The sequence below is a fragment of the Camelus bactrianus genome, chromosome 22 (genome assembly GCF_048773025.1).
Source record: "Camelus bactrianus isolate YW-2024 breed Bactrian camel chromosome 22, ASM4877302v1, whole genome shotgun sequence".
Classification (NCBI taxonomy): Eukaryota; Metazoa; Chordata; class Mammalia; order Artiodactyla; family Camelidae; genus Camelus; species Camelus bactrianus.
In genome coordinates this window covers 11,693,074-11,720,084 of record NC_133560.1, presented here as the reverse complement: position 1 = coordinate 11,720,084, position 27,011 = coordinate 11,693,074, and the positions used below count along the sequence as shown (strand labels likewise).

The 27,011-nt window shown below is 35.4% G+C and overlaps 1 protein-coding gene across 10 annotated transcripts in view; it reads left to right on the top strand.

Annotated features, from left to right (window-relative positions):
• RANBP17 (RAN binding protein 17) overlaps positions 1 to 27,011 on the top strand; it is a 276,475-nt gene that overhangs the window by 181,190 nt on the left and 68,274 nt on the right. For all 10 annotated transcript variants that reach the window (XR_012501577.1, XR_012501580.1, XR_012501579.1 and 7 more), the window contains 5 exons: positions 3,077 to 3,150; positions 4,199 to 4,279; positions 14,532 to 14,595; positions 14,686 to 14,794; positions 26,492 to 26,595. Coding sequence is in view for 5 of the 10 variants with exons in the window: in XM_074350303.1 (XP_074206404.1) it covers positions 3,077 to 3,150; positions 4,199 to 4,279; positions 14,532 to 14,595; positions 14,686 to 14,794; positions 26,492 to 26,595 (432 nt within the window). In the remaining 5 variants the exon portion in view is untranslated. The remainder of the gene's footprint in view (positions 1 to 3,076; positions 3,151 to 4,198; positions 4,280 to 14,531; positions 14,596 to 14,685; positions 14,795 to 26,491; positions 26,596 to 27,011) is intronic.

The following is a 27,011-nucleotide window of genomic DNA, read 5'->3' as shown; positions in this document are numbered from 1 at the left end:
CAAGTGGGCTTGGTCTCTTATTTCTTAGATTTTTGCTTATTTTTCACTAAGATCAAATTGTCTTAGTTGATTATAAAATAAAAGGTTGGGAATCTGTGAGCTGAAAGTGAGGTTTTTTTCGTTTTCTTTCACTCCTGTGCCAGCTCCTATTTCTTTCCTTAAAATGAGTACATATTGTGATATAATTTCTTCTTGCTGTCATAAAAATTATTTTTGGTGGAGTGATGGAAGTTTTAGAAAATGTTGAAAACCCCTAAATATTGTGTTAGAATTTTTTCTGTAGGAAACTTTCATTGACTTGTGCTTTACGATAAACAATTTTATAGATATTTTCTCACTGGACAAATTACTTCTCACCCCCAAAATTATGTATGTCTGCAGTATAATTGCATTTCAGATCTTTGAAGACATTTTCACATTATCTGCATGTTCTCTGACTGATAAGGCTCCTTGGAAAACGTGAGACAGCCTTTTAAAAGAAATGCAGTAATCATACATTGATTTTAAATGACCCTGTCACACGTGAAAACAAATCAGATTGTTGCTCTTAATGAGCTTTTCAATTTACTATTCAGTAGATCAGATAAGTGGATTTAAGAGGTAATGATCCTGTTTAGTACTCAAGCCTGACTGTCAGATCCTGGTAGTGGAGAGAAATCCCTAGGGACAGAAGCGTTGACACAGTTCTAGATGGGATAATGGGAATCAAAGCTAATGGATGATAAAAGGAATGGTGCAAGTTACAAGGATAATTGTGGATTAAAGCACTGCCATGTGTCAATGTTGACTGTTTTTTCTAGTACCTTATTGGGTCAAATCTGATGCTTTGAGAAACTGTTTTGACAGCAGAGCACAACAGACCTGCCTGCTTAGCTTCCTCCTTTCATAAATGCCAGGGACACAGCAGAAAACTTCCTTGTAAGAACTGTCAGTAAAAAAATGTATTTAAAATGTTAAAATGTCTTAAACACTTAAAATCACATTTTATATTTTTATTATTCAAGGTGGCATAGACAAAATCAAAATCAGGTTAATTCTGGTCTTTGCCATTAAAAAAACAGCATTTGCAGAGTCTTGAAAATGTAAAATTTTGTTTTACAAAAATACAGAGTGTTGAGTGAGATGAACACCCAAACAATTACAGTGTGGAAAGCATCGTGCTAGAGGAATGGACCAGATACTGTAGGAGCATAAAGGAGAGGGCGACTCACACAGCCTGGAAAGGCAAGGAAGGCTTCAGAGATGCCTTGTTTTGAATGAGAATCAGAGGAAGAGAAGGAGGAAAGCCAATTCAGGAAAAATGAACAGTGTGTAAACTCATAGAGATCTGTAACTGCATGAGAAGCCTCAGTATTTCATGAACGTTTCATTATGGCTTCAGGTTGAGGGAAACAGTAGAAGATGAGGTAGGTTGGGGCCAAGTTGTGAAGGGCCTTGTGTGCTATTAATCATATCAGTATCAGATTTTCCATGGGACTCAGTTCACTCTCATTCATGAGAGAGGTTTTGGATCATGTTGAGATAAGATCATGTTTTACAAACATTCTTCCTTTGAGCCATCTATGTGCTTAAAGGTTTCTGATCATTGAGGGTTGGTGGTAACTAACGTCCCTGGGTTCTTTCTTCCTAGCTCCCTCTTCCCTGCAAATATGTTACAGTGATAGCTTCAGTCTTACAAGAGATGAAGGCCTACTCTTGTGAACAGAGACACAGATGCAGTAATTGAAATGCTCTTCTGTAGGACTCGGAAGTTAACAGAAGAGGCAACAGGAATTTGAATCTCAATTTCCCTTTCTTTCTCTCTCATCCAGCTTCTCCCCTCTACTCTTCTACCTCTTCTTTCATTTGCCCCCTCCTTTCCCTCTCACTCTCCCTCTGATTCACTCTGCTGGCCCGAGGAGCTTCTGGTCATAGGACTTAAGTCAAAACCCTGGAACACAAGCTTCTGGTTGTGTTTAAAATCCAAGTATGAGATCTCTGCAGCAAACAGCTTTCCTCCTCTGTATTACCATGTAACTCTGGATGATTTGTGGTTGTTCTGTGATTTTTTTTTTTTTTTTTTTGCTCGTTTTCACCACCTATGACAGTATATCAAGGTAGTATTTACATATGAAAAACAAAAGGCTGAGTGAGTGAAAGCTAAGTTGCCATACCGTAGAAAATAGGCAGATCACGAGAGAACGAGAGAACACAATCACAGGGGGTCAAATCAGAGAAGAGAAATCCCATACAGCTGGCGTCTGGCAGATATAACCTGGAATCACACCAGAGCATCAGGGAGTGTGAAGGTGTCAACCCACCTCTCAGCTTTGCCAGGCTATTTAGGGAATATTCCCATTGGCTGCCGGTGGCATTTTCCCACTTGAAGTGGGATATGTGTTTATAAGCTCAGTGTAGCTTGGGTTGGGACAGAAATGTTGCACCCCAAACTCCACAGCCAACACTCCCTAATTGGAAGCTTGGTGGATTCTCAGGCCCCGATGTATTCAGCAGAGAATCCCTGATCCTGGGATTCCAGTTGCAGCATGGAAAGTAAGACCTATCTCTATATTTGGGGGAGCTTATTGAGAGATATTTGAGGAGAATTTCTATAAATTCTTTAACTTCCTCTTATTTTTGCAATCCTTATTTTTACAACTACCTAACAGAATCCTGAATTATTTGCTGATTTGCTAAAATCTGGAACCAATGGAAATTTTTTTTAACGTTGGAGTCTTTTATTGAGGCACTCACTTTACCTGCAGATGCTCATCTTTAAGAAAGGGGTGGTTTGTTACCACTTTGAGAAAAAAAATATGTGGTATGCTGGGAATAAAATGAGTCTGTGAATGTTGGTTTGTGTGGGTGTGTGTATGTTTCAAAATAAGGGAAGTGCTTCCTGGAAGAAAAAGAGGAGGGTAAATCTATAAATTGTATTTTAAAAAATTTAATTCTTAGTTTGTTCTCCCCACTCATTTCCTACTTCAGTGTGGAGGATATAACAATGCATTGAATCTTTACATTTGTTCAGTTGGAATAGTCTTTTGAAAATATATGTTAAAGACAAAGTTTTTAACAATTAAATGTTTTCATGCAGGTATATGCCCGTATGTCAGAAGTCTTAGGAATAACAGATGATAACCATGTTCTAGAAACATTCATGACAAAAATGTGAGTTTCTGCTTTGGTTCTTTGATTTTTCTTTTATTGTTGTTCTGAACTAGTAGATCTTTATACTGTGTTTAAATCTCCTCATAAATACTAATTTTTAATAAAAGACTTTAAATTATGCTTTAATTCTTAGAATAGTAGCATTGTTCTTATTTGAAACTTCATTTCACATATTTAAAATTCACCATCCAAAAAGAATTATTTGTCAAGGTATCCATTCAACTGCAGTATGCAATATCAAAATGTGGTTTTGAAAATTTTACAGACTTTGACTCTTCAGTTCAATTGGGCAGCTTTTTTTTAATTAAAAAGAAAATGCTCAATTTTAAAGACCAACTCAAGATATTATTGCAAATTAGAATGATTGAGAGAGATTTGATTGCCTTCAGGCCGGGCATTCATTGATACCAGCAGAAACCTATGGCTATCAGAGACATAATCCGTGGAAACTGTCCTTAAATTATCCTTATAGTCTTAGCAGAATTAACTACTTTCAGGCCATAGACATAACTTTGTATACTTTGCCTAAACTTACATGCCTCCACTTGAAATCCTACTTGATCCGTATAACAGATAGATAGCACTGTCTTGCTTACAGATAAGAAAGTTAGATAAACAGCCATGATCATAAGAGGTGAGTTTTGGAGCCACAAGTTTGATGGTTGGTTTCTTGGCAGTAACTATAAGCCTCTATTTGACTTGCTTTGTAACTCCTGCTCTCACTCCCTAATAGGTTTGTTTTGGATACAAACTTGATGTTTCTTTGTGAAACAGTTAGACAACTTTTTTAATTTATAAAACTAAATTTATAGAATAATACACCATTTGGAGAGCAATGTTCATTGTGCATTGATTGTGTATAATTTTGTATACGCTATAAAAAGAATAGACTAGAAAATGTTCCATTGGAATTTAAACCCACTTTTCACTTTGTGAGATATTTGTGATTTAGGTCATCTAACTTACAGGAATGTATGTGTATTTCCATGTTCTCCCTTTGCAAGCAAATACTTTAATCATAATTAAATTTTTTTTTTTTTATGTTTAGTGTTACAAACCTTAAGTACTGGGGAAGATGTGAGCCTGTAATTTCAAGGACGCTTCAGTTCCTAAATGACCTTTCTGTTGGATATCCTTTTTACTATATATCTGATAATGTACATAAACAACCTAACAGGTGCATTCTATTAGCCAGGTAATTTACTTATTTACAATTTTTCTATTAGCCAGGTAATTTACTTATTTACAATTTTTTATTTTTTTTAATAAAAAGCCTTTCATTTAGCCTTATCTATAAATACATATTTTTGAAAGATTTATGTTAGCTACATAATATGAAGCATTTTATTCAGTGTCACAATTGAATTTATATAGACATATAGATTTCTAACTCAAGTTATGTTTATACTCACCCAGGTTTGTAAATGGATGAGAAAGTATGCGACTACATGTCTTAGTCCATGATTTTTCATAATTGTCAGGATGTTCTTGTTTCAAAAGAAAGCATGTAACTAGTTTTAAGAAGATAAAAATGTTTTAAGAATATTATTTTGTAAAAACTGAATTCCTTAGAGCCAGAACATTTCTTCAATGTTCTTCAATTGAAAAGAATATTATTTTCCTTAGTAAAGAGGCACAAAAGAGTAACAGAAAGGAAATTATAAGCTTTCTGACCACTTTGATTTCCCCCACCAAATCAAAATATTATTTACTCTAAAATAAGATTTCCCAGTACGCATTAAATATTTAGGTATCTACTTAGCAGATTTTTAAAATCTAAAGCCAAAATCATCCTTTCTTATTAGATTATCATTGATACTATTATATTTCAATCAATGAGAGAGAAGCATATAGATTATCTTTTATATGTTAGCTATCAAATACATAGGAGTTGTGAAAAATCAGTGTTGGTTTAGTTAACCGCTAAGATTAGCTGATGTTTTAATATGAGGACAACATTCTGAAACTGGGTGGCATTGGATGGAAATCTTTAATGTAGGTTCACTCCAGGAATATGTTTGTATTAGTTAAGTTTAAAATTGCGTTCTTTGGCAAGCCATAAAAGATTTCCAAAGTATTAGACACCCACTTTTGTGCTGGAATTTAATATGCAACTTTTTATTGGAAAATAATCGTCCTTGTCTGGCAAAATCCACCATGCAATATTTCTGTTAGTAGGTATAATGCAATAAAGACAGGGAGGGCTATTTATCACTACAAATTTTGAGGATTTCAGGATTCTTTTTATTATTTTAATATATTTCTTTGATATTAAATCAGAAAAATGATAAATTACACCTGTCCAGGCTGTTTTTCCTTTTTACTGGAAAGTGATGTACAACCCAATTCCAGTGGTCATTTTGGCTTTTTAAGATATGTATTTTTTCTTATTAAAAAAAAAACTCAACCTGTATTTTTTTAATAATAATGCTGAAATACTCTATTTCTAACATATGAAGTGGTTTATAAGTACTTCCTAGTATTGCAAACTCTGGCCTTTTCACAATGAATTACTTCGAGAGCATATTATCTAGAAAGAAGCCTGTGTTATTTTATAGCACATATCTATTGTTTAGATTTACCCTATTTTTTAGGTTGAAATTGAAATCTGATATAAAATTAATTTGATTTGTATTCTTTTTTGTATAATTTGCATAATGCCTAATTTATTTGTATCTGCTACTTAAGATGCTTTCCTATCACCTTTTATCTTTTATATTCTTTAATCCTAAGATTATAACCTTTTATTTTGCAAGTTACTTATTGCTTTTGAGTACTTCTTCTTGAAGTTAATAAAAAAAACATATTTTCAGAAAGCTTATTAGATAAAAGTTTAAAAGCTATAGCATTTCATACCAAAGGATAGGAATGATTTCAACATGGGTACATTGATTTATATTTTTTAACAATTATTTCAGGTTTGCATATTTAGAAATAGATATTAACTCAATTTGATTTCAGTGCTCAGTTATTTGAATTATAAATCATTATGTCCCTTCTAGCTGATCAGTCATGAAATATCTTTGAATTCATTTACATAATGGAATATGTGAGTGGTGTATCTTTTTCAGTGCAGTTCCTGGTTACCTAATGCATGTTTTGTTGTTTCTAATCGATTTCTTTATCGTAATGTGTTTTCAAATCCTGATTTTAAAGCAATACATTATTTCTGTGTTAAAAATAAGATGGCACTCTTCAGCGATAGAAACAGTTATGAAAGATAAAAATCATCACCAATTGGCCTCTATTAGTGGATATATTAATGTTTATATATTAATATTCAAGACACTTCTATTTAAAATACTGGCAACAAATGAAAAGCATGTTATCTTACTATAAAGTTTTTAAATGTTTCTTATTTTATAGTACATGTCTTCAAATACTTATTGTGTTGTTTTTTTCTATTTTTGTCGTCTTCTGAGTGAATCTTACTCAGTGTTTATGGTCCTCCAAGCCAGTCTCTGAACTTTGGTGTTCTTGTATCTGACTGCTTGTTTAGAAATTGAAATCACAAAAGATCCTCATTTTTAGGTGCTAAACAGCCTTGTATTTACCTGCCTAAGACAGTAGTCTCAGACTTCAGTGATTATCAGAATCACTGGGGTTCTTGTTAAACTACAAACTACTGGACCCCCTCACCCCCAGAGTTCATGTTTTAGGAAGTGTTAGACTGAGACCTGAGAATTTGCATTTTCAGCAAGTCTCAGGTGATGATGGTGGCTCAAGGACCATACTTTGAGGACTTCTGCCTTAAGTTAATTAGAAAATAGAACTGAATGTTCTAAACAGAAAAGTCAGGTATTTTCCCACAGACTCTTCTCCAGGGGCATTTATCTTCACTTGGAAAAGGCAGCCTTGACATTTTTAGAAATAGTCTGCTTTTCTAAATAATAATGTGTATGAGGAGGCTACTGTTACATTAAGTCCCCTGATTGATTTTAACTGGAGAGCCCTGTTGCATTTACCCCAAGGTTTTTGTTGGTAAATTTTGGTGTAAGATTATTGTAACTTTAAAATCCAGTGGCCTTTTTGAGAGAAAGTTTGTTTTCCCATCAGATTCGTTACATGGGGCCTGTATGATACATTTAGCAAGCATATCTAGTTACTTTTTAATGTTCTCTTTAATTTTCCAAGAGTAAATTTCAAGAATTCCAGATTCTAAGTAGCTTTTCTAACATGCGCAGGGTTGAAATGACTGTCCTGGGGCAGCCCTCCACAGTCAGGTTTAGTTTTTGAGGATCTTCTTCGTGCTCTGAAATGTCTTCTAGTCGTAAATTCTGATTTCTGTCTAACTGGGAAAGGAGTAAGATTGTTCAAGTGATTAGAACAAGGAAGCTGCCAGGAAAACTGGAGAGAGACAAAACTGGGTCATACAGAGCAATCCAATAAACTTACTTATTTTAAATGCTGAGAAAAAGGGAGAGAAGTGTCACATTTCACCCAAAATTCTGTTTATTAATCATTGTTTTAAATTTTTCCTGCTTTGAAAAATAATTGTCCAGTATTTCTATGGCAATTCATTGTTTACTCAAATTTATAGCAGTTCCATGTCTCTGGATTTCAGATAGACAATAATGAGAAAGGTGATTTCATTCTCTGTTAGGCCCTCTGTTGGTAGCTGCCCTTATTACATCATCCTCAAAGGTTTGAGAAAACCCAAAATGTCTTTAGCTTTTCAAAAGCAGACTCTCATTAAAGAATTCTACATTAATTCATTAATTTGTCCAAACTCATTTTACCCCGTTGATACTGTTAACCTCAACAATTCTTAGGATGAATAATTTTTTCATGTTACTGCAAGACCACATACATAATCACAGGTCCCAGTACAAAATGAAAATTTGGGGTGCCTTGTTCATAAATGATTAAGAATCTCAAGACCTTGGCAGCAGAGCATTGAACCAAGCACAGGCCCTTCTAAGCACAGGCCCTTCTAAGCACAGGCTCTTCTAAGCACGGGACCCTGGGCCAGTGCGTAGTCTGTACACCCGTGAAGCTGTCTGCTAAAGAAAGAATTCCTTTCATTTGGCCTCAGATTAACTTTCTAAGACTTTGAGACTATCTCCCTTAGTTCCTGTACACCAGTATTTGGTGAATATAAATCCTATTCACATGCATCATAAAACTATTTATCTATTTGTTTATTTCAACTGTTTTCATTTTGTAAGCTGAAGACTCTGTTTTCTGGTCATGCTACTTGTCAACAAGATTTTTTTGCAGCCCCAAACCTTTCTTCCAGCTTCATTTGTCTTGTTTAGCTTGTTTGTTTAAGTACAACAACCAGAGCTCCAGCCTTAGATTTAATATTGAGTAAGAATAAAATAGTGATTTTTAAATTTAATTCCATACTTACCTGAATGATTTACTTTATCTTACTGGCCTCTTTCAATTCAGCAAATATTAGCTAAATGTTTGCTAAATACAGGGCAAAGGACAAGTGAGATACAGACCCTGCCCTCACAGATTTTAAATCCTAACAGAATTGATCCTGATTCCATACTTCCTTTCTTACATTTCTCCTGAGAGCTCAAAATCCATTGTTTTATTAATATAATTTCTTTTTCTTTTTAAAACTGTAGCTCACATACTAATTTTCTGAAAATCTACACATTAAAAATAATGTGGCATTTTGATATGGGGGCTTTGAGGGAGCTCTTTTTATTCGGGGTCATTTAGTTATGGTTTATATATAAACCATTAAATATTCGAGTAATGTGCAAACCAGACATCCTCACCCTGTCACTGATCTTCCCAGCACTGGAGTGTGAATCCTGAACAAGGTGGGGGGTCAGAAAAGAGTAGAGGGAAGGATGTAGCTCAGTGGTAGAGTGTGTGCTTAGCATGCACGAGGTCCTGGGTTCAATCCCCAGTACCTCCATTTAAAAAATAAATAAACAAGTAAACCTTACTACCTCCCCCCCCCAAAATTAAAAAACAAAAAACAATACACACACACACACAAACAGAAAAACAGCTCTAAAAGGTGGGTGGGTATAGCTCAGTTGTAGAGCACATGCTTAACATGCACAAGGTCCTGGGTTCAATCCTCAGTACCTCCATTAAGACACACACACACACACACACACACACACACACAAAGATACAAAACAGGAAAGAGTAGAGGATGAGAAATAAAACGAAGGTCTAGAATGAAATACGAGTGAAGGATGAAAGTAAAATTGAGTATGTCTCTTACAGGAAATATTTAGTACTAACCAGTAGTAATTCTGCTTTTGTGAAACAGTATTAAAATATATTGCTTTATTTCAGTGAATACCACCATCTCCAGATGGTTTTCAGAATGTTAAATAAAACTAGTTTCAGCTACATCCCTCAGGCATACTTCTATTAACGTTTCTCATCAAGAGAAATGTTGATTTATTTCTTTGTTTGCTATCTCTTGTCATCCTTGGAAAAGTCATCCCATAATTTATCTATTTATCTATAAATAGATAAATTTATTTATAAATAAATAAATAAATTTTTATTTATTTATAAATAAACAAAATTTATTTATATTTGTTTTTATACTGGAATCAAGTATAAGAATCTTCTCAACTCCTCTTCTGTAGCCCACTAATGCAGCCCTTCACTCAGTTCTTTGCAGAGGCTTGCTTCACAAGATTTCCTTCCTTGAGTATTGTTTGATCTGATCATTTCTTGTCCCAAAAGCCTAGAATCACTTCCACTTTCTTCTTGGGTCAAAGTAAAATTATTGATTTAAACTTGAGTCCTTTAATGGTACTTGACTTACTGAGTTCCCATAACTAATTTCCTGATCCACCACTCAACCACAATTTGTACTTTATGCTTGGGCCAAGGAAATTTATTTTTCCTTCCCCTTGACACCCTTCATTATCTTTCACTGAATCACCACTTATGCTATTCTCCTCATTTGACCCATTGTAACTCAATTAGTTCTCTTAAATTTTCAGGTCTTGCTAAAGTAGAGTCATCCTGAAATAGTTATAACCCTTAGCCACTGTGTTAACTGAAAGAACACGAACAAGTCATTTAATTTCTCCAAGGCTCAGTTCCTTCATCTGTAGAAAGGGAATATTATCTGTCTCTTAGGGTTTTGTAAGGATTAGGTAAGATAATATATTTATAAAATATATCTGTATTCTCTAACTATAATAAAACACCTACTACCACTGACCCAGTCACATAGTAGGTCCTGTTAAATACTTCATTTTCATTTCTATCATTTATTTTTCATAATGTTCTTGAGCACCTAATTCTTATCTATATTTCTAGGGGTGAATATAATGTAGCCCAGGGTTGGCTAGTTCTCTCTCCTATTATGTTGTAAATTATAAGAGATTTGGATTCTTTTGTTTCCTTTCTCTATTGTTTCAAAAGTTCATCACATAACAGACATTTCAACATATTGTTTCCCCTTCTATTGAGTGACTAAGCCTTATCTCTTATTCCTTGTAAGTGATTATTAGTATCCCTTAAGATGTTTCGTTGGGGTTATACCTGTTTGGTACAGTAGGGTTCATGAGCATAATTCTACTTTTGAAATAGCTAAACTAATATTTCATTAATTACAGTACATACCTATCCTCTACCTACAGTAATTTCTAACGGTTAACTTTCTTATCTCTGAACTTTCTTCTATCATCAGGATCTAATTCTGTCTGTAATATTTGTAAATATTTATGGGTTTTGCAGAATTGCCCAGATCAGTACCATCATCTGCCCTCTTGTGCTTAGTAATATCATGCATCTAGTACTTTGCTTCTTTGAGTCAAAAACAAGTTTTTTCACATTTTACCTCTTATGTAAATAAAATGTCTTGTAATTGATGGTATTTTTAAACTTTTTCTTTCTTAGTAGCATGTATAATGGTAATATTTTTATAGGCAGTTGTGTTTTAGGATTGATGAAATTTGGTAGTACTCAATAAAGGCTTGATATCATGAATTGAAGTCATACTTGGCATTTCTGTGCCTGTTAGCTACTGAAGTATATGGTACTCTTGTAACTTAAGAAACCAGGTCATTCTCAATTTGGTTAATCTCCTCTTAAAAGGATACAGATTTTCAAAAATTTTGGCCACCTCTAAGATATGCCATTCTTTTGACTTTTTCTTACCTTTCTCCATTTGTCATATCAGCAAGGTCATTTTCACCTTTGTCAGTGTTTTCATAGCCGCATGGATACAGACAGGAATTTTCTGAGAATTCTGTTTTTGAGTTAGTGTTAGGCTATGGAGTTTGCTCAGTCGTGGGTGTGATGAGGCTCACTAGTGAATTGATGCCTCCTAGAGGAACATTTTACCTGTCCTCTCTGGGACCTAGTTCCAGTTGCAGTTGTATCTCAAGAAGCTAGTGATTTCTGTAGAATCATTTGGCCTCTTTAAAATCAAATGAATGTATACAGTGGAATACTACTCAGCCATAAAAAGAATGAAATAATGCCATTTGCAGCAGCATGGATGGACCTCGAGATTGTCATTCTAAGTGAAGTAAGCCAGGAAGAGAAAGAAAAATACTATATGATATCACTTATATGTGGAATCTAAAAAAAAAAAAGGACACTATGAACTCATCTACAAAACAGAAACAGATTTGCAGACATAGTAAACAATCTTATGGTTACTGAGGAAAGAGGGTGGGAAGGGATAAATTTGGGAGTTTGAGATTTACAAATGTTAGCCACTATATATAATATATAAAAATACATTTTTAAAAAGTTTCTTCTGTATAGCACAGGGAACTATGTTCAATATCTTGTAATAACCTGTAATGGAAAAAAAATATGAAAACGAGTATACGTATGTATATGCATGACTGGGATATTGTGCTGTACACCAGAAATGGGCACATTGTAATTGTACTTCAGTTTTAAGAAATATCAAATGAATATGATATAACCTAGTGAAGAGAGCTGCTTCTTTCAAGTCACACAGACCTTTGAACTTTGGATTTGAATCTTGACTCTACCATTTATATGTTGCGTGTGTGACCTTTACTAAATTGCTCACTATTTGAGACTTCTGCTACTGTTGCTGTTACTGTTAATCACCATTACCATGTGTACTGTTGCCAACTGTTGTCAGCAGGCCTCTGAAATCTAACCTAGGATTACACCCAACTAAAATGGTGCAACTTACAAGAGCCCTAGTCTATTAGAGAAGAAGAATATGAAAGTATAAATACATATAGATTATATAAATGGTGTATCCATCTACCTTTTTAAAAAAAAAACATTAAAGATCCTCTTAAGGGCCATAGCTAGCTTTGAATAGAATTCATATAAGGGAATATAAATATTCAGATGAACTTTCACTTTTTCTTTTATTGAAAAAAGTGAAACTTTATTCTTAATCATTGTTTTCTTTAGAATGTAATTAAAAGGCAGCGTGGCTGGCCTTGGTACAAAGTGCACAGATGCAGTTCTGCAGAAGATGTGTCTTTGGCAGATGAGATTCTTCCTGTGAATGTTCTGTTTATTGCTAACATAAATATTCTATTGTCAAAACATGACTTGCTCTTTATTAGCAGCACTGACAGGAAGATTCCTATTAATGGCAGCATTCTTATTACCCATAGACCCTGTCACTTTTAACTTTGCAATTCAAAGAGAATTGTATTTGGTAATTACTTAAGATATTTCTTAACTTATTGATCCCCACCCCTGTTTAACTGAGTGAAGTTTGAGTGGCAGTTCTTCTGCTCAGTGATTTACACTGGAGCAGTCATCAAATCTGCATCTTTGTAAACAGGGGAAGACTTGCTACCTATCACCCTGATCTTACTGCCCTTCAGCCTACCAGACACACGCAGTACACTGAGCACCCACTGAGGAAGACGCATAGCTGTGGCCCCTGCCCTTAGACACTTTGCCATCTAGTGTCGAGGTAAGCCAAATACACAGTTGTTTAATACACAACTGCAGTGGTTGCTTTAGAGCTAGAGGGGCTTAATCTGAATCATACTAGTCGCTTATCTGTTGGAAAGTTTATATTCCATAACTGTTAATTCTCTGCTTCTGTGTGTCTTCCTCCCTGATTCATAATTGGCAAAGATGGTTACATCTGATCCTCACAAAAATCCTTACAACCTGACAACCTCGTTTGTTAGAGAGGGAAAGCAAGGCTCAGAGTGGCTAAGTGCAGCAGTCAGACTCACCCCACTGACTGAGTGGCGGTGTAGTCCGGCTGAAAGCCCACGTTTCCTGACTTGTGTTCAGTATATTTTCTTCTCTTTTACACCCACACCTGAGTGACTAAACTTTAGAATTAGGCGTGTCAGTGCCACTGTACAGAGGCAATATACAGAGTTCTGCACTTGAAGATGGTGTGAAGGAAACGAGCCAGTGTATTCATTGGGGCATGAATGGAGCCCCATACGGTTATTATGGCCTGAAGAAAGGTGTAAGTATGTAGAGAATGCCCAAGAGGTGCCCCAGCAAGAGCAGAAAACACGACTAGGGTTAACCCCAAGTAAGAGTGGAGGGTGTTTCTATACTGAATAGATGTTCTAAGAACTCACTTCAGCTCTTCTTTGATGACAGCATGAAACAGAAATTGTTTAGGCCTTGTGATCTTGTTCACGATTTTTCAACTTTATTCTTATTCTGAGTTGAACTGTTCAGGTGATATGATACAGGAGAAAGAACATGGCCTTTGTAGTCAAACCTCAAATCAAATCTCAGCACTCTCAGTCCACAGCTGTGTAATCTTGGGCAAGTAACTTAATTTCTCTGAGTTTTCTTATCTACAGATTAGACATAATAAGTAATATTTAACAATATAATTGTGAAGATTAGATGAGTTAACAAATATAAAATGCCTTGCACCTAGTAGGTCCTTAAGAAATACTAGGTCCTTTAAGCCTGTCCTTCAGCACTTGATGATGTGCAGTCTTCGACATCCTCCTAATTATATTTCTATCTTCTTCATCTAAAGCAGGATTTACTTAGATCTCTGCTAACTCAGCTCATGTTTCTCAGAATTGAATAATTTTCTCTTTCTTAATAGTCTATGATGGGTCTTTCATAATTATTTTTTATGAAATAATATGAAGTGAAAAGAAGTTCTCAAGTTATACCCAAAATTTAAAAAGGGTCAATTTTAATTTCCCACTATCAAGGCTTTAATAGTTTAAAAAAAAAAATTGTCTTAATTATAAAATTCATTCTTCCTTTCCATAACTAGAATATGTATAAGATAGGAAAAGTAATTGCACTGGTTAATAATGGATTATCATTTTTAACAGAATGGAAGGCATTTCTATAGGAATAATACTCTCTAGAAACAATATTTATTCTTCATAAAGAGAAATTGATGCCATTATAGCTCAGGTTATTTTGTGATCTATTACTTATTGATAAGACAATTATATTTCCTCAGATTCCTTAACTTCTATTACCTATATCCTTTTAAAAAAACTTGTGAAGATAGATGCTGTGAAATTCATGCTAAAAAATCATACGGTGAGTCTAATTTCCTTTAATTAATGACTAGAGTTTTCTGAGTAGTTTAGGTAACATTAGTAACTTTGGATGCTCTTTTGCTTTTATTAGAGTGAACACTTCCCCTTTCTTGGCATCAGTGACAGTTACAGTGTCAGTGACTTCAGGTGCCGAACCACCTTCTACACGGCCCTCACTCGTCTTCTGATGGTAGATCTAGGTAAGGTTAAGAATTTAAGCTTGATTAATAGGGGGTCAACAGTATACTTAGCATGAACCAAGAAGTATCATATTAGTGAGTACCGCATTTAACTTACTGGAATTTGCCATTTTTGACAGCTCTGCAGTTTCTACAACTTTCTAAGATTTGAGCAGTCACTTGTTAGCACCCAGAGCCAAAAGATGTACCTGTATTTAAAGTGTTTTTTTTTCTCACTTCAAATAGTACTTGCAGTAATTCTTTATGTCACAATTTATTTTCTAGATATCCTTTTATTCATTAATTTTACTGTTATGAATTGAAGAATAATCTTAAATACAGAAAAGCTTTATACCCAAAGATTTTCTTTGTAATGACATTTACTCTAGAGAAAAAAATGGAAACGATGCAAGTGCCTGACAATAGGGAACTATAAAGTTATGGCACATCCACTTACTTGATGAAATAGTCTGTAGTCATTAAAAATCATGATTTGAAGACAATGTAATACATGAAATTTTATGTTATATTAAGTAAAAAAGTAAGATGTTAAGCTGTGCAGATGATTATGAGTATGCCCACGGGCGGGGGGAGGGAACAGTGCATCCAAAAAAAGGCTTAAGTGAAATTCTTCAGAAATGTTCAATGCTGTCATTGGGTAGTGCACTATAGGGAACTTGTCCTCATTTGTGGTTATTTGAAATTTTCTTAATTGTATTACTTTTATAATGGGAAAAATTAACTTGTTTTTTAATTTGTTTCATTGAAAAGCTAAAGTTAGTCAGAAGTATCCACAGGTAGGTAGTTATCTTAGGATGGGCACTTAAGTCTCTCTGTGTTGACCGTCTTGTTCTGGATTCCCATTTTTCCCCATGTTCGAATACTGCAGGTTAAATTAATCAGTTTATAGACACATGAGACCATTCAATCAATGATATCATCCTTAGAGAATATAATACTAATAATACTTTTTTCTTCCTTTCTCTTGCAATGTATTGATTGATCCATCAACTTAAATATGATTTTTTTAAAACATGATCATATGTAAGGAAAATGGATAAATAATTGTATTTTGCACATGAAAGGCATTGACCCTTAAAATGGAAAGATGACTAAACCTTTCTCTGCTCCAAGTCTGTATTATTTTCATGCATTTCAACAGAATAAATTACCAGAAAGACGAACAGCCAAAAGTTGAGAGAAATGCAACTAGAATGATTAAGGAGCTTAGAGGGATTGATTTCTAAGGAAAGATTAAAAGAACCATGTATGTATAACTTGGCTAAGTGACAACTAGGGCTTGAGGCAAAGAGAACTGTCTATAAATATTTGAAGAGTGTAAACCAGGCATGCAAAACCCAATCATCTGCTACCTTAGGCAAGTGGGAGATCTGAGTGACAGCTTTGCATACTGCACACTGGCCTGAATTACCTCTCGGCTGCTGCCTTGGAGAGAAGAGCCGCCCAGACGTTTTGTCATCATCCTTCATAATCATTTAGAGAGCACACTGTGCCGAGCTCTGATGGTGAGGAAAAGACTCAGGCATACGGCCCCTGACCTCAAGAAGCTTGCCTTCTTGCTTTCCTGGTTGTCCAGGCATTAAAGGAGATCATGAAAACCCTTGTCTAACTATTTCCTAAACCTTAAAAATGTTCTTTTAATGGCTGTCAGGACAGAGTGAAAGAAGGAGGGAGACCAAAGTTAAAGAGAACTAGCCGGAGGAGATTTCCTAGAGGTAGGTTTATTTCACACACGTCCTCAGGACCTGGAAATGGAATGAGTTAAGATCCGTTTTCATATGGTCATCAGAGACAAAAGAACCCCTCATAAATCTGTGGTGGCTTAAACAGCAGGGTAGCACCGTCAGCATTCACAGCACTACTACACTTAGTATTGCGTTGATAACTGATAGTCATGATGTTGCCCAGAAAGATCCTGCATTGTGCACTGCCTTTTTGAAGACTACTTCTATTTAGTATTAATGTAAATGTGAGATGTGAGAAACTGAAGTAAAAATATATAATTTGAATAATGGGTTTTTATTAGGTTTTGCAAGATTAGATTCCTTTGAAATATTTAACCCAAGACAATATAAAGCATAAACTGATATTTTTTAGTTCAAGTTTTTCTTTTTTACAGGTAAATATTTGTTACATTGAAAGCAGTTTTTAGATACCTTGGGAAAAACAGAGAAAGGCTATGTGGAAGGGCCCGGTACATGGAAAATGCTCAATATAAATAAATTGAATCTGGGAATAGATAAAATTAAAAATAGCACCTATACTGAAAAATGGAACTTATACATTGTTTGGAAAGAAACGTTTTTATTAGTGTTTTCCCCTTTTTTTAATAATTAAACATATTATAATCATATATATATCGAGGGATGATTTGTGGTATATATTACCAGAGCTTTCTTCCCTTGGTTAAGAACCAGAGTTGATTTTCTTCCCAAAATATGTTGAGCTCCTTTAGGATATAGACTTTGCCTTTTTCTTGTTTTCTAGCACCAATCTCAGTATCTCTCCATTGTAGGTGCTCAGTTAGTATTTGGTGAATGAGTGACACGCAGGTATACTATAACCAAGATGCCATAATCGTGGCTTCTGAAATCAGCTCTGCCTGCCAGGTTCTCTCTGGGAGTAGCTTTGATCATGGGGCTCTCCAAGGCAAAACAAATCAAGTGGCTGATTACTTTCACAAGTGATTAGCTACACTTGGCCACTCTCGTGCTCCGTTAGTCACTTGTGGCTCTCTGCTCAAGTTATTACTTCATAGACAATCATTTGTTGAGTCTTGCTGAACACAGGTTTATTATTTGAAGTCTTGTCTCACAAACTAGATTGACTGGAATATTGCTGTTAGAATTCCTGTATTTGTGGCTTTCTAGTTTTCTGTTGTGTGTTCACTGTCATGGAAACAAGGGAAAAAGAGTGCTATTGTCAAAAGAAGCACAGATCCATGTATTAAATGAAGAAATATTAGGTAATAAGAATTCCTCTCAAATTAAACAAAGAAAAATTTGAGGAGGAACTTTTTAAATCAGTGATTTTTTTTTTTTTTTTTTTTTTTGGTAAGACTCAAATAGAAAAAAATACCTAACCAAACTGCTTGCAAAGCATTTGGATGTGATTCTTGGATTGAAATATAAAGCATATTCTAATTGAATCCTACAAAAGAATTTGAATGTTTTGTCTATAAACCACGCACATTAGAGTGAAAAAATTGGGTGTCACATTAATTGGTATTTACTTTGGAATGCTTTTTGGTTTCTATTCAATAATTTGTACTTTGTCTGAATTTAATTAGGTGCTATATGCCTCAGGTTGTATTTCAGATTAAAATGTGGAGTTTTTGGCAATAAACAGTTGTACCACTTTATCAGATTGCTCCTTGGCTAAACTAGATGAAGTGTTCACTTGTATAAAGAACAGCACTGAAAGCATTTCATCATCAGAATGATGTGATGTTTCATGTTGGCAACATTTTTTTGTATTCTAAGAAATTATAAAAATAAATACAAAAAAAATCCCTTCATGAGATAGCATACATACAGAAAAAGATAGGTGACTGACCGTATGTGCATTCACGTTAGCCCTTTCAAGAATCACTTAAAGTTCCCAAGGTTATTTTTAAATTAACTTTGTCAATCTAATAAACTAAAGGAAAGATAATATTACCCAAGCCAGTAAATGGAGAACCTCCAGGGAGCTGTTCAGTGTAAAATACTTGAATAAATAAAAACCTTTTATTTTGTTTAATTTGAATGGAGGTGAATTCAGTTGACAAGTATTGGAGAGGGGAAGTGTGGGAAAGAGCTACAACAAAGCGTTTTGTTTTATGGAGAACTAAATATTATTACTTGCAAAGGAAGTTTTTTACCAACCACAGATTTAGAATTGCTCAGTGTCACAGTTGATTTTCCTTGAACATTTTATGATTGTGCCTTATCTTGAACTACTCAAAAGAGAAGCATGTTGATGGGATCTGAGTGAGCAGTGCTTTCCTCAGATATTCCAACTCTCAGAAGCAGTCATGTTTTTTTATTTTATTTAATTTTTTTAGTCATGTTTTTTAATGATCGTGGGAATATGAATTTTCATATGGTGTTTATAGACGTTAAGAGAGAGTTCTTTCTTCAGAGATGAAGGTAGCATAGTAAGCATCTACCTTTGTGGCTTATAACAGGTGATTGGCACCTGAAAATATCTCTAGCTTAACTTTGAGAAATTTTAAATGACAAGTAAATTACTTGAATAAAAAGGGAAGGGTATTCTAGAAATAGCTACTAAAGATAGAAGTGAAAATACACTGTGGAATGTAACTTTGCTTTTCTTTATTAATAATAACTAATGTTTGTTTATAAATTTATAGTTTGTAAACTACTTCGATATACACCTTCCTACTTGATCCTCACAACAGCCCACATTAAATAAGTATTATTGCATTGTTTATCTGTTAGAAAAGTGAGGTACAGAGAGATTAAATGACTTTCCCAAGGTTAGTCATGTAACTTGTAGCCCTCTGAACACATATTCTCATTCACTTTTGCTAAGCTATTACTTCGCCTTTCACATTCTCAAAATCAATTAGGAATTGTAACTTTTTCTTCCTCATTTTTATTTGAATTATTTGGACTTAATGATTGATTTGAGACTTGGGAGCAGTGAGAAGAAGGGAGAAGGGATTATTTTCCAAGCTTCTATCAAATAAACAGATAAGATTTATGTTTATGATTTGCCCTATATAGGTATATTATAGTTCTGTAGTCAGTGAAAGAATGTGTTCTTATGTCTAATAATTGGCTAAAGCATATTCTTTCTCCTGGAAAAAAGAACACAGAGGTGAATATTCCAAGAGGATTTAGAAAGTGAGAAACTTCATCAGAAATAGCAAATATTCTGATAGGAAGAATACATCAATATATAACCCATGTTCTTGACTTGGCAGAGACTATCTGGGAAATAGACATTTGGGGGGAGGGGAGTGGGCAATAAGGGGTAAAGAAGCAGCTGGAAATACTTAGAATCTATAATGAGATAATTAAGACTAATTAGCTGGCCCTGTAGGCAGAAAGCAGCCCATTAAGTCCAGATCCAGTTTTAATAACTTACCTGGTTCTGAGGGTAGAGAGTCCAGAGCACCCCAGGGAATGAGATGCTTCAGGGATGAAACTTTTAGGGTAGGTTTCTTGGATAGAAAGTATAATGGGCTGCAGTAGGCAGTGTATTTTTCTTCTGGGAACTAAAATAAACATTCTGATTCCCTAGGGAGAGGACCTAAAGGGAGCCTCAATTTTCTCATCTATTAAATGGAAATATCTACTTTGAAGTGTTGCCATGTGGGTGAAATAAGATAAAGATGTGTGAAGGGACCTAGAAGAATTCCTGTCACAAAACAAGTACTCAGTATATATTAATTAAGACAAGTATTTATTGAACGCACTGTTACGGGCACTGGCTGACACTGGGACCTCAAAATAAGGCAAATCCAGTACCCTTAATGCAGCTACTCTGCCTTCAGTACTTGGGCTCTTATTTTCCTGTGGAAACAAGAACTGATGACACTTCCTGACAGACACTGAAACATCCTGCCTTCCTGAAGCCGTAAGTCATTTCAAAGGCAGCTAGAACTTGTAGGCAATTTAGAGGGCAACTGAAATGAAAACCGAATTTGAGCCCAAGATAAATCTAGTGATGCACATTTCTCAAGACTTTTTCTAATAGGACTTTAGTAATGCTATCCTAATGAAGTACTGGGGAACAGCAGGTGATGTAGGCCGAGACCTGCAAAAGTCACTGGCTCTTAAGAGATTACCTGTTGGTACTCGGTTTTAAATGGGTTACAGTTGACCCTCAGTGTCCATAGGGGCCAGGTTCCAGGACCACTCCCCTGATACCAAAATCTACATTTGCTCAAGTTCCTTATATAAAATGGCATAGTGTTTGCAAATAACCTGCACACGTCCTCCCATATACTTTAAATCATCACTAGATTGCTTATAAACCTAATACAGTGCAAACAATTGCCACCTGTGGCAGATTCAAGTTTTGTTTTTTGGAACTTTCTGGAATTTTTTTCCTGAATATTTCTGATCTCTGGTAGGTTGAATCCATGGATGTGGAGTTTGTGGATATGGAGGACCAGCTGTACTTTCTTCACTCACTGCTTCTATATCTCCTTGTTTGTGTTTGTCTCTACTCTTAATTCTCCCTAGTTTGGAACAGAGCTCCGTAGCATTAGACTTGATGTTACCAACTATATTAGTTTCCTAGTACTATTTTAACATATTACCACAAACTTAATGGCTTAAATATTACAAACTCACTATTCTGAGTACATTTAAAGGGGGGAAGGGTGGGAAGCAAACCCAGATTTTTGTTGTTGGGTTTTGGGGGTTGTTTTTGAGATTCACATATCATAAAATTCATCCTGTTAAAGTGTATAATTAAGTGGTATTTAGAATATTCACAAGGTGTACAATCATCACCTTTATCTGATTCTAGAATATATTCCAACCCTAGAAAGAAATCCTGTACCTTAGTCACTCCTCATTACCCCTACCCCCAGCCCCTGGCAGCCTTTTTTTTTTTTTTTTTTTTTTTTAACCCTGGCAGCCTTTAATCTACTTTCTGTCTCTATGGATTTGTCCATGCTAGACATTTAGTATGAATGGAATCATATAATACAACCTTTGTGTCTGGCTTCTTTCATATAGCATGCTTTTGAGGCTCATCCATTTTTTAGCATGTATCAATGCTTCCTATTTGTGGCTGGCTAATATTCCATTGTTTGGATATACCACATTTTGTTTATTCATTCATTAGTTGACGAATAGCTGAGTTGTTTCCACCTTTTTGCTGTTATCTAAATGCTGCTCTGAACATTCGTGTGTTAAGTTTTTGTATGGACATATGTGTTCAGTTCTCTTTGAGTATACACCTAGGAATAAAATTGCTGGATCATATAGCAACTCTGTGTTTAACTTTTTGAGTAACTGCCAAACTGTTTTTCACAGTGGCTGCATCATATTATATTGGCTGCATCATATTATATTGGCTGCACCATTATACATTCCCACCATCTTAGGTTTCAAATTATACAAAATAAAAAATGAAGTGTCCTCCAAATAAAATATCTGAAAGCCAACATATTAATTATATACTTATTCATGTATTTGTAAATACTATTTATTTGTATTTTAATGTGAGTTACCTGAGGAAAAAAATTGAAAGTCATAAAATGAATAACTTTCTGTTAAATCAGATCCTTGAAAATCTAGTAGAGGGGATTTAGCTTTGGGTTTTCCCTAAAAGCTGAAGAATTATTATTTTTATCTATGCGTGACTGAAACCTTATGATGTTATGTTAATATTTACTTTTCCTGCTGCCAATGAAAATATTAGCCTATAAACTGACACTTCGTCTTCAAATTATACTGGTGTGTGGGCCCTTATCTCTTTAGAAAAAAACTGGCAGCTTCAATTATTATTCATAAAATGATCACACATAACATTTGGCGTATTAAATACATGACTGCATACTTGAATATGAAGTTATAACAGAGTGAGCTCATGTTTTCTCTTTCCATATCAGAAACGGTAAATGATACCTCTGTGAGTAATACAAATTACTCTGTGAGTAATACAAATTAGGACAAAATTCGTTAATAGGTGTTGTATAAAGTTGTTGGCATGACATAAACAAAAACGACCAGTTTTCTAGCTTAGAAGATAACAACTTATCACATTGAGTAACAGGAACAGTGCTAACTGAAACAAACATTTCTGTAGGAATAACGCACCCTTGTCCCTCATTTGCCTACATTAAACCCTAGTGATTTGCTGAGGAATTCTTTTCTCCTCAGAACCAAGCTAACTGTTCTTCACCCTCTTCTAACTTCATGCACCTGCAAAATGAAGATTCTCTGACCCTGACTTAAGTTCCCACCTCTGACACCTTCCACCCCATCAGAGACATGGGGGAAGACAGTGAGGTTGGGAGTGAAACATACCTTCCTGGGGACCCTGGTTCACTGGCATTTACCAGCCAGAGGGTATTGAACAAACGGTGTAACTCTTTCAGCCTCTCTGTTCACACAAAGAATGAAGAAAACCATACCACTTCGTAGGATTGTTGTGACCATTAATGACTTGCAACAGTGCTTTGAACATAGTAAGAACATAGGTGGTTATTTAGTAAATTAAGTACCGGATTCAATGCCTACACATAATAGGCACTCGGGAAATATAACTGCCGTTATTCAATCACTACACAAATATTTCTTGAGCACCATACCCTCTAGGCACTGAGGATACAGCCATGATCAAAACAGAGCAAGTTTGGAGGAGAGGGTATAACTGAGTGGTAGAGTGCGTGCTTAGCGTGCACAAGGTCCTGGGTTCACTCCCCAGTACCTCCATTAAATATATAAGTAAATAAATAAATGTAATTATCTCCCCCCAAAAAACGAGCATTAATTAATTAATTTTAAAAAACCAGACCAAGTTCCTTCCCCAAGGAGCTTACATTCTAGTAAGGAAGACAATGAATAAATATGTAAATTAATAGCCAGTCATAGGAAGCCCCATAAGAAAAGTGAAGTGGTTTATGGGATTAGAAAGTGGGTACGGGCTGGGGAAAACACTCTGTGGTACTGTTTTAGGTAGAGTGGTCAGGGAAGGCCTTTCTGAGGAAGTGACACTTAATTAGTATTGCTGCTCACATTACTTTCTTTAGTATTTGCTCCTTAACTTCTCCCTGCAGATTTTGGTGGCTTGTCTCATATGCTCCTGATACCCCTATTTGTCTCAAAATTTAAGCAAAGAGATGGAATCAGGAAGTTTTTTGATCTGTAGCTCAGTATACTAACTGAAGGGTTTAAATGTTCAAGTCCTGAGTTTGTCTTTGTTCTGAGTAACCATCCTTGCCTTCTTCCCAAAGGAAGGGCATTGAAGTAGCAACCTTGAGGTCACACTTGATTTGATCACCGTAATCACCCCTCTGAAGTCCATGTTAAACTCAAAACAACAAAAATGCTAATGGCTGTCACTTATTAAGTGCCAGACACTGAGCAAGGGGACTTACAGGTGTTTTGTCATTCAGTCTTCACAGCTAACTTTATGAAGTACATATTGTATCACTTAATTACAGATGAGTGAAGAGACTTTATCCAAAAAGAGACAGCTAACCAGGGTAGAGCCAGGATTCAAGCTCAGAGCTCTGAAAGCATCCACTCTTTCCAGCACGCTTATCTGCCTGCATTGATCATTATCACCATTCTCATTAGTTCCATATTTAGAAAATACTTTATCTTTTTTTTTAACACCTTTATTGTGGTATGGTTCCTGTACGGAAAACTACACATATTTCAGATGTACAATTTGGTGAATTTTGATAGATGGCAGAAAATACTTTATCTTAGAAGAGTAAGGTTACATAGTTTAAATATAATGTGCATATATGTTTATATATTTAAGGATTTGATAATGTTTACTTCAGTTAGTCATTTTTCTATACCAAATGTTAAGAGAATAAGGTATTTTTAAAATTTACCTTTAATTGAGCAACTATTTTTCATTCAAATACACTATTTCCCTAATATGTGCCAGGCACTGTTCTACGTGCTAAGGCTATAATCCTAGTACTACCACTATTTATTGAGCACACTTTATTTTTGCTGTGTAATAACATTTAATATATACGACAAAGATAGGTATTTTTATCCTTATTTTATAGATGAGAAAACTGAGACTCAAATATTAGCTAAATTATGATTAGCTAAATATCCAAAATTGAACAGTCTGTAGTGGAGCCAGACACTAGGTCTGTTTATTGGAGAATCTTACCTACATCTTCTTCACAGAGAAACACAAAGATGCAGTCTCAGCTCTCCAGAAGCAAAACCAAGATACTATCAATATAGGCTGATAGATCTAATAATTTACATACGCATGTTATAGATGTTATCTCATTTAATGCCCACAGTAACCCTCATCAAATGGTGGGTAGTGGTGGAATGAGGTGAGTGGTGTTATTAGTGTTATTAGCTAACTGCCTGAGTATCTGCAATTCGTGGCAGACTGATCGATCTATCTATGGTAAAGAATCAGGCAAAATGCTATAGGAACCAAAGGAAGAAGCAGGGTACTTTCAGTGGAACCTTAGAGAGTACTTGAAGGGGAGCTTAGCTCAGACATTGGGAAAGCTACTATTTGACCTCAGCTTTGAAAAATAAGAATGGCTTTTGTAAAGGTCTCTAATGTTATCACCAGATGACAGAAAGTGTTTCTGAGGGAACAACTTGGTCACTTAGCCAGTTGACAGAGCAGGGATTATCATTTGGTTTGCCTTACCCTTCACCTAGCACCCTGATCCTTGTCTAGAACAGCATACTAGGAAAGACTCGTGGCTTTTTGACATCTCTTTGTGAACAAAGCTAAGTCCCTGATTCTGTTGGACTTCAGAAATAAATTACATCAGGTAAGAGGGAAAAGAGGATTCACAAAAGATCAGGGTCAGCCAGATCAGCCACAATTTAAGAGTCAAAAGATCCCAATTCTGCCACTGATCTTCTGTGTATGTGGCCTTGGACCTCAGTCTCCTTATCTGTAGAATAATGTATAGGCAGGTGTGTCTCAAACATTTGCATGCATCTGAATTACCTGAAGGGCTTCTTCAAACAAAAATTGCTAGGTCCCAGGAGATCTGGGTTGGAACCTGGGATTTTATATCTAACAGCTTCCCAGGTGATGCTGATGCTGCTAAGTCAAGGACTGAACTTTGAGGCCCATTTGAGAACCACCGGTATCTTCTCTAAGATCTTGTTTCTTCTCTAATGCTCTATTTAAAAACTGATAGAAATCAAGAGGTCTGGACAATATAGTTACACCTCCAGCTAAGTATGCTAACTTAAGCAAGTTGCTCAACCTTTCCCTGCCTGTTTCCTCTTCAGTGAGGTGGGGCTTACAGTTCCCTGTGTCATAGGATGAATGAGAGAACTTTCTCATTTGAAGGCAACCTCTTTTGAAAAGGATACTATATAAATTGTCAATTGTGCGTATCCATGTGTTAAGTGAAGACTCTACCTTCAAAGTGAAAAAAAAATAGAAAATGTTTCTTTTCCCTCTTTCCTTTGAAGAAAAGGAAGCTTATTGTAAGAGGAAGTATACTTATGAAGAATGTACTTAAAATCCAAATGATCCATGAGGGACCCCATCCAATTTGGCAGATAAAAGTTTCCCTGACATTATTAACAAGTTAATTTTTTTTAAGAAAATAAATAAAAGAGAGTAATAACTTAGAGCTATCTGGGCACCTGAGTCTGTGAGCCCTTTAGGGCGTTGGCACCTAAAGAGAGCAGGGGTAAGATCCTGTTCTCTGAGGCTTTTAAAGTGGATTTCCTTGAGGCATCAGGGAAGCTCTGGGGGCCCTAAGAGCTGAAGGGCTGAGATGCCTGGGGCATGAATCGGTTTGATCCAATAAAGAACCAGGAAAAAAAAATGGCTGGTAAGTAATTTTGCTATTTTATTTGGTGCAAAAGAGAAGGCAGAACACCAGAATATTCAATGAGCCAAAACACAAAATGTGGTATGGATGTAAATGCAGGCTACCCCTTCTCAGGAACATTTTGAAGCCTGAATGAAGCACTCATTCTGGAGATTTATGGACAATAGCATGCCTTTTAAACCGTGGTGACCCTTTTGTTTTTCTGATAGGCGAAGATGAGGACGAATTTGAGAATTTCATGCTGCCTCTTACAGTCTCTTTTGAAACAGTATTACAGATATTCAACAACAACTTTAAGCAAGAGGATGTAAAGGTGGGTTTGTTTCCAAACATGAGAAAAGACGATTTTGCTCATACTAGGGTAACTAGATGCAGGAATATGGTTCTGCATATTTGCATGTGCTCTGTGCCTCATCAGTCTTAACTTCCCAGTTGCATATGTCTTTGAGTTGTACTTTTCATGTAAGCACTTTTCTAGTTTCTTATACAAGTGGACTTTGAGGTCATCAAGTGATTTCAGAGAATCAGCTTATGATTAGATGACACGTTTGTCTCTCGTGGCAGTTAGTATCTTTTAAAAGAACATTTCTCATGGGTACACCACCTTAAACATCCCTGTTCCCTCATCTACCGCACATTGTGTTTCCACATATTCATATGGAGGAATGCACAAACATACACATGCTAAAATACTACATCTCTAAATATTTTTTTAAACAAGAATTTATA